The sequence below is a fragment of the Lepidochelys olivacea genome, assembly GCF_965140295.1.
Source record: "Lepidochelys olivacea isolate rLepOli2 genome assembly, chromosome: 3".
Classification (NCBI taxonomy): Eukaryota; Metazoa; Chordata; order Testudines; family Cheloniidae; genus Lepidochelys; species Lepidochelys olivacea.
Window position 1 is genome coordinate 206,388,612 of NC_140413.1, and position 10,750 is coordinate 206,399,361.

Below are 10,750 nucleotides of genomic sequence, written 5' to 3' on the forward strand. Positions count from 1 at the left end.
GCGCGGCCCCAGGCGCTGAAATTTCAGAGGGGGGCGGGGTCTATCTCGGCCAATGGGGCGCCGGCTTCTCAGCGGCTCGCAGGCCCAGGGTGTTGCTAAGCAACCCCAGGAGGACGGAAGTGAGCCCGCCCGCCCGGGCGGGGTCAGAGGCAGCAGTTCCGGGTCGGCGCCTGGCCGGGCGGGGCGGTACCATGACCTCGCTCCGGGCCTTCACCTGCGACGACCTCTTCCGTTTCAACAACATGTGAGCGGCTCCCGCCCCGGCCGCGCGCTCGGGGGGAGGGGGGCTTGGTCCGGCGCGGGAGCGGGTTCGGTGTTGGTAGAGGGGGGGATGGGAGCTGCCCCTGCCCGGTGGGACTCCGCCGGGCCCGGCCCCCCCTCACCCGCGGCAGCGCACTCGCGGTTCTGGGCCTGCCGCCTCCCCCCGGCTCCGTGCCGAGCCGCTCGGTCCCGGCAGAGCCCCCGCCGCCGCCCGAGGTGGGTTTCCCAGCCGCCGTGGGAAATCTGTCTGCAGAACAGAGAGTGAGCCGCTGACATGTCCCTTTATGAGCTGGCTCCCGGAGTGAGCCTGGCGGACGCTGGCCTGTACGAGAAGGGACAGTCCACAGAAGAAAAAAGAGCAGGAGGACTTGTGGCACCTTAGAGACGAACCCATTTATTTGAGCATCAGCTTTCGTGAGCTACAGCTCACTGCATCGGATGAAGTGGGCTGTAGCTCAGGAAAGCTCAGGCTCAAACAAATGGGTTCGTCTCTAAGGTGCCACAAGTCCTCCTTTTCTCTTGGAAGTGTGTTGTTTGGAAGTAAAACCTAACCAGATAAATATTCCACGAGAAATATATTTTGTAAACCTTTTTAAAGTTTAATCTGTTTTTATTTTTTTACAGTAATTTGGATCCACTTACAGAGACTGTATCCTTATTAAGGTTTTCATTTTACTGTACATACAATGTTGGTATCAGCAGCTTTGTTTCTTCCCATTATTGTAGTTCTTATTACTACACACATCTAATGTACCCAAAACTGTACTATGGTCTTTACTAAATTTATCCAAATTAGGTAAATTAATTTACAATAATATGTAAGTTTCAGAGTAACAGCCTTGTTAGTCTGTATTTGCAAAAAGAAAAGGAGTACTTGTGGCACCTTAGAGACTAACCAATTTATTTGAGCATGAGCTTTCGTGAGCTACAGCTCACTTCATCGGATGCATACCGTGGAAACTGCAGCAGACTTTATATATACACAGAGAATATGAAACAATACCTCTTCCCACCCCACTGTCCTGCTGGTAATAGCTTATCTAAAGTGATCATCAGGTGGGCCATTTCCAGCACAAATCCAGGTTTTCTCACCCTCCACCCCCCCACACAAATTCACTCTCCTGCTGGTGATAGCCCATCCAAAGTGACAACTCTTTACACAATGTGCATGATAAACAAGTTGGGCTATTTCCTGCACAAATCCAGGTTTTCTCACATCCCCCCCACCCCCATACACACACAAACTCACTCTCCTGCTGGTAATAGCTCATCCAGGAAGTGGATCTCTTGTGTGGACTGGACCAGGCTGAGGTTGGTGGTGGGATGGAAATTGTTGAAATCATGGTGGAATTCCTCAAGGGCTTCTTTTCCATGGGTCCAGATGATGAAGATGTCAGGCCCTACGCTACCAGCACTCCCAGCTACCTTCGAGACACCACTGACTTCCTGAGGAAACTACAATCCATCGGTGATCTTCCTGATAACACCATCCTGGCCACTATGGATGTAGAAGCCCTCTACACCAACATTCCACACAAAGATGGACTACAAGCCGTCAAGAACACTATCCCCGATAATGTCACGGCTAACCTGGTGGCTGAAGTTTGTGACTTTGTCCTTACCCATAACTATTTTACATTTGGGGACAATGTATACCTTCAGATCAGCAGCACTGCTATGGGTACCCGCATGGCCCCACAGTATGCCAACATTTTTATGGCTGACTTAGAACAACACTTCCTCAGCTCTCGTCCCCTAAAGCCCCTACTCTACTTGCGCTATATTGATGACATCTTCATCATCTGGACCCATGGAAAAGAAGCCCTTGAGGAATTCCACCATGATTTCAACAATTTCCATCCCACCACCAACCTCAGCCTGGTCCAGTCCACACAAGAGATCCACTTCCTGGACACTACAGTGCTAATAAACAATGGTCACATAAACACCACCCTATACCGGAAACCTACTGACCGCTATTCCTACCTGCATGCCTCCAGCTTTCACCCTGACCACACCACACGATCCATCGTCTACAGCCAAGCTCTGCGATACAACCGCATTTGCTCCAACCCCTCAGACAGAGACAAACACCTACAAGATCTCTGTCAAGCTTTCTTACAACTACAATACCCACCTGCAGAAGTAAAGAAACAGATTGATAGAGCCAGAAGAGTTCCCAGAAGTTACCTACTACAGGACAGGCCTAACAAAGAAAATAACAGAACGCCACTAGCCGTCACCTTCAGCCCCCAACTAAAACCCCTCCAACACATTATTAAGGATCTACAACCTATCCTAAAGGATGACCCAGCACTCTCACAAATCTTGGGAGACAGGCCAGTCCTTGCCTACAGACAGCCCCGCAACCTGAAGCAAATACTCACCAACAACCACATACCACACAACAGAACCACTAACCCAGGAACTTATCCTTGCAACAAAGCCCGTTGCCAACTGTGTCCACATATCTATTCAGGGGACACCATCACAGGGCCTAATAACATCAGCCACACTATCAGAGGCTCGTTCACCTGCACATCCACCAATGTGATATATGCCATCATGTGCCAGGAATGCCCCTCTGCCATGTACATTGGTCAAACTGGACAGTCTCTACATAAAAGAATAAATGGACACAAATCAGACATCAAGAATTATAACATTCAAAAACCAGTCGGAGAACACTTCAATCTCTCTGGTCACGCGATTACAGACATGAAAGTTGCGATATTACAACAAAAAAACTTCAAATCCAGACTCCAGCGAGAAACTGCTGAATTGGAATTCATTTGCAAATTGGATACTATTACTTTAGGCTTAAATAGGGACTGGGAGTGGCTAAGTCATTATGCAAGGTAGCCTGTTTCCTCTTGTTTTTTCCTACCCCCCCCCGCCCCCCAGATGTTCTGGTTTAACTTGGATTTAAACTTGGAGAGTGGTCAGTTTGGATGAGCTATTACCAGCAGGAGAGTGAGTTTGTGTGTGTATGGGGGTGGGGGGGATGTGAGAAAACCTGGATTTGTGCAGGAAATAGCCCAACTTGTTTATCATGCACATTGTGTAAAGAGTTGTCACTTTGGATGGGCTATCACCAGCAGGAGAGTGAATTTGTGTGGGGGGGTGGAGGGTGAGAAAACCTGGATTTGTGCTGGAAATGGCCCACCTGATGATCACTTTAGATAAGCTATTACCAGCAGGACAGTGGGGTGGGAAGAGGTATTGTTTCATATTCTCTGTGTATATATATAAAGTCTGCTGCAGTTTCCACGGTATGCATCCGATGAAGTGAGCTGTAGCTCACGAAAGCTCATGCTCAAATAAATTGGTTAGTCTCTAAGGTGCCACAAGTACTCCTTTTCTTTTTGCAAATAATATGTAGGCATTCCTCAGAGCCTTACATTTCCCTCCTGCAAGCCAGCCTAACCTTTAATTTCTCCTAACATATTTAAAACCATTTTGTTTTATGTTGCTCTCACGTAGACTATTTCCTGGCTTATCCCTACTCTTCTCTTAAAATCTTCTCTTAAAATCTGGGCGGGAGACCCAGACATAGGAATCTACTTTGTCTGAGTAGAAAGCTGGCCATCCAATATACTGATAAAAGGAAGGTATAAATGCAACCGATGGAGCTAAGACTCTCAACAGACAGCACGTGCTGTTCAGTGCATGCCATTTCAGTGCTGTTCTGTGGCAAGCCATATTCAGTCCAGCATTGTGTACTGAAGAAAGTAGTATTGTCAATTAGCTGTATACTTCTTAACAAGAACTCTGTAGTATGGGATACCTTTTTACCTACAGTATCTGGCTCACTGGCCAGAGTATTTTATTGTTGCAGAAGCACCAGGTGGAGAGCTAATGGGTTACAGTAAGTGGAGTATTGTACACTTAGTGTGACAGCTTATAATTTTTAACCATTTAAGATTCTATTGCATTTTAATACTTAGGGGCTATAAATCAGATTTCAGTTCACTTCCTGTTTTTTAATATTCACACCAAACTGGAGCATTTACTGCTAACACCACCTCAGAGATGTTGAAGGGCATTTCATAAATTATGCAGTTATGTTTTGTGGTGTTGGTCCTTGTGTGGCAGTGACTGCAGGACTAATGCTGAGCTCTAGCAAGACACATGCTTAATGTTTCATTTGTGTAAGTCTTTGCAATATCAGGGCCTTTGTCATTGCACTGGACCTTGGCCTACCATCCTTCTGCTTGCATGTGAGGGGAAATGTTATCCTTTTGTTCACACTCTTGCCTTTAACAGGACACAGTCAACTGGATTTATTTTTTTAAATTAACTAATTTCAGCACATTCAGATTTCTCAGAGTGCCCTCCTAATAGAAAGGGTTGGGGTTTTTTTGGTTAGTTCCTTAAAACTGTTTTTCTGCTCCCCTACTGCATTTATAAGAGGCTTGTGGGAAGGTCTGAGAGCAACACTACCTAACATGCTCAAGCCTGCCTCTTCCGCCCCTCCCTTTTCCTGTATACATGCCCACCTGCTTCTGCTTCACTTTATTCAGTTCCTTACATAGCAGTGAGAGTGAGTGGTGTCATTATGGTAGTGCATGAGACAGGAAGCAGAAATGACCCTTCGTAAAGCAAAGCTGGTCAGGCATAAAGTGCTGTCAATCACATTAAGTAAAGACATTGAAAAAACCAGAGAGACACATTTTTCTCTAATGACCCCATCTGTGCAGAATTCACTCTCCTGGGGTCTTGGCTTTCTGGTGTCAGACTGGCAAAATTCCCCATGCTCTAAAGGTTTTTGTCCCCTAACAGCAGCAATATTGGCCAGGGACATGACTGGCTAGTCTCCGCTTCAGGGGGTCTTTGGGCTTCCAACTACTGTCCCTTGACTATAACAGTCCAGAGGACTGATTGAACACTTATCAAAGTATTACCATAAAATGTATCCCTTGAAATTTATGCTTCAAAGACAGAAGCAATAAGCTTAGCTGAAAGTCAAGCATGAGAGTCTTGCAGGATGGTGTCTGGAGAGGAGCAGAATTACAGGAAAGCAGTTTTCCCAATTTTTCTAATCTCTTTCAGTTCTAGTGTTCTAACGACCTGATCTTGCGAGGAGCTCTACCCACAGACAATGTGAAGGACCAGGGCCTTGGTGATTAGGGTTACTAGTAACAGTCAGAAGTACACAATTTTCCAATGGAAATGTGATTGTTTTTTGTTTTTTTTTTACGTTGCCTGTCCCCTGTACCGTCCAAATGAGGCTTGTGCAGTTAACTGTAGTAAAACCATTTCATTCCATCATTGTGAAACACCACTACTGCAGTCTTCACAGGATCACTAAAACATTTTGGCTTAGAAAGCAGTTTGAAATAAATCTGGGCTTTCCTTTGCGGGGACGTCGCTGTGGGGATGGGGTACGTTAATTCCAGCGTGCTAGTTAAGTGCTCCTTCCATTTGCAGTAATGGGTAAAGCTGAAGGCTCCGTGGCCAGGGAGGAGTGGCATGGGCATGTCACTGCTCTCTCTGTTGCGCCCGAGTTCCGCCGGCTGGGTTTGGCCGCTAAGTTGATGGAGTTACTGGAGGAAATTTCAGAAAGGTGAGCACCATGTACAAATTCTAAGTAACTTTTTCTTGTGTCCCGGAAAACTGACCTTGCTTGCCCACTGAACATGTGATGTTCTGATTATAATTCCCAGTGGTTACAAAGCGCGAGGTTTAAATGATAGCTGGCAAATATTAAGACATTCCTTAGCTGTTGTTTCTGAGTGGCAGCCGTGTTAGTCTGTATTCGCAAAAAGAAAAGGAGTACTTGTGGCACCTTAGAGACTAACCAATTTATTTGAGCATAAGCTTTCGTGAGCTACAGCTCACTTCATCGGATGCATGCATCTGATGAAGTGAGCTGTAGCTCACGAAAGCTTATGCTCAAATAAATTGGTTAGTCTCTAAGGTGCCACAAGTACTCCTTTTCTCTTAGCTGTTGTGAAAGCCTATTTGTGGGGATGAGAGGGAAGAAACTCCAGGTCCCTGTAAAAATTTCTTGTCTGGGGCAGAGAGAAGATTCCCTTCACAAAGAGTCAACTCTTTTTCCTGTGGTGCCCACAACACTGTGTGCAGTGTGCAGACAGGGTGGGAACTGTCCCTGCCTCAAAAAGCTGACTGTATGAGAGAAGTAGAGAAACAGATGAAATCTGTGAGGCTGCTGAGTTTACTGCTCACAGTTTTGTTTTGCGTGTGTATTGGGAATGAGATTGTTTCCCGCTGATGTGATCTGAAAACACTGGAGTCTTTTTTTAAGAGCAGATAGTGTGATCTTTCGCTTAAAATCTCTACAAAATGATCACGACACAGCTTAGCGATAGATCAGATAACCACTGTCTAGGATAAATATACATAATGCAAGGGGAAAGGTAAAACTACATTTTTTTGCAGAGCTGCAGTCGGCAGTAGAAATACAGAAAATAATTACATGGATGACTAAGGCTCATTTCTAGTGTACAGGACTCTCCCCTTTCTTGTTTGAGAGATGAGGCTAGCAGGGAAAGTTATTTATGTAGGTCTTTAAATGAATGGATAAAAAAATCTGCTCCCTCTCTCCTTCTGGAGTGCAAAATATATCAAATAACTCACCCAGTGTTTCTTTGGTCACTTGTACACAACTCAACTCTGCAGAGTTGTGCATTGTGTGAAAGCCTGAGATTGTTCGTGTGGCTAGACTCCTCAGTTGTACCTCAGAAAAATACATCTGCCTGTAATATAAATAAAAAACACACCTTTTATCATCACTGAATAGGATGTATTCTGTGCAGAATCTTTGAAAGAATTTGTTTCTCTTCTCTTTGATTATTGGCAGTAGATTCATCATATTATGAAATGTATTCTTTTGCTCTTCCTCATTGTTTTTTTTTTTTTCCCTTCACAAAGAAAGGGTGGGTTTTTTGTGGATCTCTTTGTAAGAGTGTCGAATCAGGTTGCAGTAAATATGTACAAGCAACTGGGCTACAGTGTCTACAGGACAGTACTAGAGTACTACTCAGCTAGCAATGGGGAGCCTGACGAAGATGCCTATGGTAAGTACTTGGTTCCGTAAAAGCAAATCACCACATACGTGGAAAGCTCCAGGGTCGTTAGCTTTATTTTCAAAAAAGTAAAGAAAACTCAGACAGTTGCTTATCAAGTACACACATATATACCTTTGGATAGCTCTTTAAAGAACAAATTGGACTTGAAATTACACTTCAGTTACAGAATTTGATTTTCAACAAGTTATACTTTGTGGTATTTATTGTATCAACAATACTTCTGTTTTGAATGGTCCTCATTATTAATTGATACTTACTCCTTTATTCCAATAGATAACTTGTTTAAACTACCAAAACGATTTTGCCATTATAACAAGTACAAGCAATGCCTTCTATAACGATGGTTAAAGTTCCTGTTCTAATCTCTCTTTTCATATGCACAGAACTTTATCTAGCAAATTCATCTTGGGCTGAAATTATCGACGCTTTGCCTCACCGCAAAAGTGAATTTATTTTATAAACAGCAGCAAAATTGGTTGAGTATTTCTGCGGGGATTGAAAAATCCATTCACTTAATCATCAGTGACAAGCAGAACGCTTTCCCTGGTTCAGGATGAGTCCTTAGTCTTCAGTTTCTGCAGAATGTGAACTTGTTGTGTCAAGTGGTTGTGAAGATAACCTTCCAAATGTAAATGAATGCGGTGCTGTCTTCCTGAGACTACAGACACATGCTGTCTGAGCACTGCTAATGCCACTTACAGCTTTTCCAAGCAGCTGAAGCATGATATTGACATGATCCCTGTCCTTTTTAGGGTTACTATTCAGAAACATGTGGACAGCTGCTGAAGCTGACCAGAACTTGTGTTAATTTCACTCTGCTGCTGCTTGGGAAAGCTGTAATGAGCAACAGATGTGAGGAATAGCAATTCACAGGGGAAGAGGACCCAAAAGAAGTTGGGACAGGAGAGCACCTGACACTCCCAACTTTCAAACACCCAGTAGCCAGGGGCTGATATGAAAGCCCTGAACCTGGGAACCAGCTCCTTTCCAGCTGGGAATGGAGAGGGCTGGGCTTTTTACTAGTTCTATTTGGGGGGTGGGGGCTAAGCCAGCCATTCATATTTTGTTTGGCCTTTCAATAGCAGATGCTGGTAACCCTTTGAAGCCTTGCTTTTCGCAGACACCCTGATCTTAAAATTGTGAATGTTTAAAGTCAGGCAATGATAAATGTGTGCCTTGGAACGGTTCTGTGAACGCATCTGTTAATGATGTATTCTGCTGCTGATGCTTGTCGGTTCCTCCGGCAATGGAGCCCTGGATATTCTTTTCTATTAAAAAACAAAAACCCACATTGATGATAGCTCAAGTATAGTGATGCAAGCACTCAGTTTGAATATTATCTTTGTTTGCTCCCAGAAGTTTTACTTGGCTGCTTTGCACATGTTGTTTTTGTTCCTGCTTTGTTACATGTAAATATAGGTAATGATTTTATTAAAGTATACCGTAAAATACAAAGGAGGTGGCGGCTCACATTCTTGGAGCAACCTTACATCCAGTGTTTACTATTTTTACTTTAATATTGCATTAAAGCTAATATTTTTGCATCTAATTGTATTTTTTTTGTAGCAGTCTTATAGTATTGGAATTTCTCATAAAAGATGAGCTTTTTTATTCTAATCTACAAGAACATTCACTTAACATGGGCTTGTTTAATGTTGTCTGTCTTGTAGTAGTAACATTTGTGTTTGTCAACAGATATGAGGAAAGCGCTTTCCAGAGATTCAGAGAAGAAATCAATTATACCATTACCTCATCCTGTGAGACCTGAAGACATTGAATAACTCTAAGCTGTGGTTCTCAGGCAATTTACCAAAAATAATGTTTATGGACAATTTAGAGCGCAAAGAACATCAAATGTTTTTTTTTTTAAGGTAACAGAAAAGATCTCGGATAGATGAGGAGGAAGAAGGCACAGTCTTAAAAAAAGGAGTTTAGGCTCAGTTTTTACTTTTCATAAAGCCCCAAAAGAAACAGTAGGAAGTGTACAGTTAATTGTTTATATTTTGATTTCCCCTTGTTGTTTATAAAAAAGCAGACAAGTTTAAACATTCCACCATCATGTTTTATACCACATATTAAAACTCAGTGATGGAAAATATCACTACTTCCTCTTACTGGGCCTGAGAATCACAGCTGCAAATGTTCTTTTTTGTTCTAACAGTTGAAGCTCTAAGGGTAGATATGAAAAAGATGAAGTGCATAATAAAATACAAATTCAGTGTGATACTGGTTTGTGTAAAGTTGATCCATGGCTTTCTCTCACACTATTTTATGTCATGTTCACATGTTTTGTTGTAGCCTTCCTTAATTAGTTTTCTCATTTAAAAATCAGCTTTGGCAGAAAGTGGGATATTGTGCATAAGTTATTGATTAGGCCAATTCAGTTCTGTGTGTGTACTGTACAGTATTATTGGAGGTAAGTCAGCAATGTATTCGCTCTTTACAGAAAACAGATTCTCTTGGCCTGTAGAAGTCCTGAGATCAGAAAAGGTGGCGCCATTTGTTACCAAGCTAGAGTAGCAAGTCCTTTACTCAAAAACGAAAACTTCAGGCTACAGTCTAGTTGTTATTTTAATACTGTGCTCAGCGGCGGAGCAGTACTTTTAACAGTTCCTCCTTGCAGATTTGTAATTGATGGAAAGTTAAACAACTGACAGAAGCTTTGTGTGGGTGCTGTAATGTTTTCAGGGACTGAGTTTCAGTTGAAAGCTCTAGAACATCTCCCTCATGTGGTTAACAGGTCTGTGGTTCCATCAGAACACAGCTTGCTGTGGATAGTCATGATCAGTTGGGATTCCTCAGGTAATTTTAGCTAGGTCCAAAGGCTTGCATGCCATAGGAAGCTAGTGGAAAGCAGAGCAGTAGGGCAATATGTGTTTGGCAGTTTCTGTTGCTGAAGCAGGAGGCAGATGCAGGCCTAGGCTAAAATCTTAATCATATGAACCTCACAAAGTGTTTTTGGCTGGTGTGCTGCAGGCGTGATTTGTTCTAAGATGAGGATTCCCATACTATGTAGCTGTGCTTTGCTCTGTTTAGTGAGAGGCGGGAATAAGAAGTGAGCAGGAGCAGCTAAGTCGTGTTCCCAGACTTTTTCCACAGAAAGATTTGAGTAATACATGGAATTTAGTCTGATCATTGAAATAAGCCTCTTTCCTCAGAAGTAGGGAACAAAGGGGAGATTGGCTTCTTGAGGCACAGAAGGGTCAGTAACTCCTCAACTCCCCTCCAAGTTGCCCCTACAAGAGTTACAAAACATATTGGTCACTTTGGGCGTTACATTGTATGTAACAGTTCAAAAGAAGTGATGTTCATTCACTGCTAGTGTTAACTGTAGAGAAGATCAAACTGTTGGAAGAGAACAGAATCAGCTGTGTTTTAACATGCGGAGCTCCAGGTGTCCTGCAGCCTACTGTTGCATATTAAAGTCTTATATTAGA

General features: G+C 43.2%; 1 protein-coding gene across 1 annotated transcript; it reads left to right on the forward strand.

Moving 5' to 3' along the window:
• The first annotated feature begins 102 nt into the window (after positions 1-102).
• NAA20 (N-alpha-acetyltransferase 20, NatB catalytic subunit) lies at positions 103-9,558 on the forward strand. Its single transcript, XM_084623098.1, has 6 exons — positions 103-244; positions 886-910; positions 4,039-4,129; positions 5,692-5,827; positions 7,156-7,301; positions 9,009-9,558. The coding sequence occupies exons 1-6, from the start codon at positions 192-194 to the stop codon at positions 9,092-9,094; spliced, it is 537 nt and encodes a 178-aa protein (XP_084479224.1). The 5' UTR covers positions 103-191; the 3' UTR covers positions 9,095-9,558.
• The last annotated feature ends 1,192 nt before the right edge of the window (positions 9,559-10,750 follow it).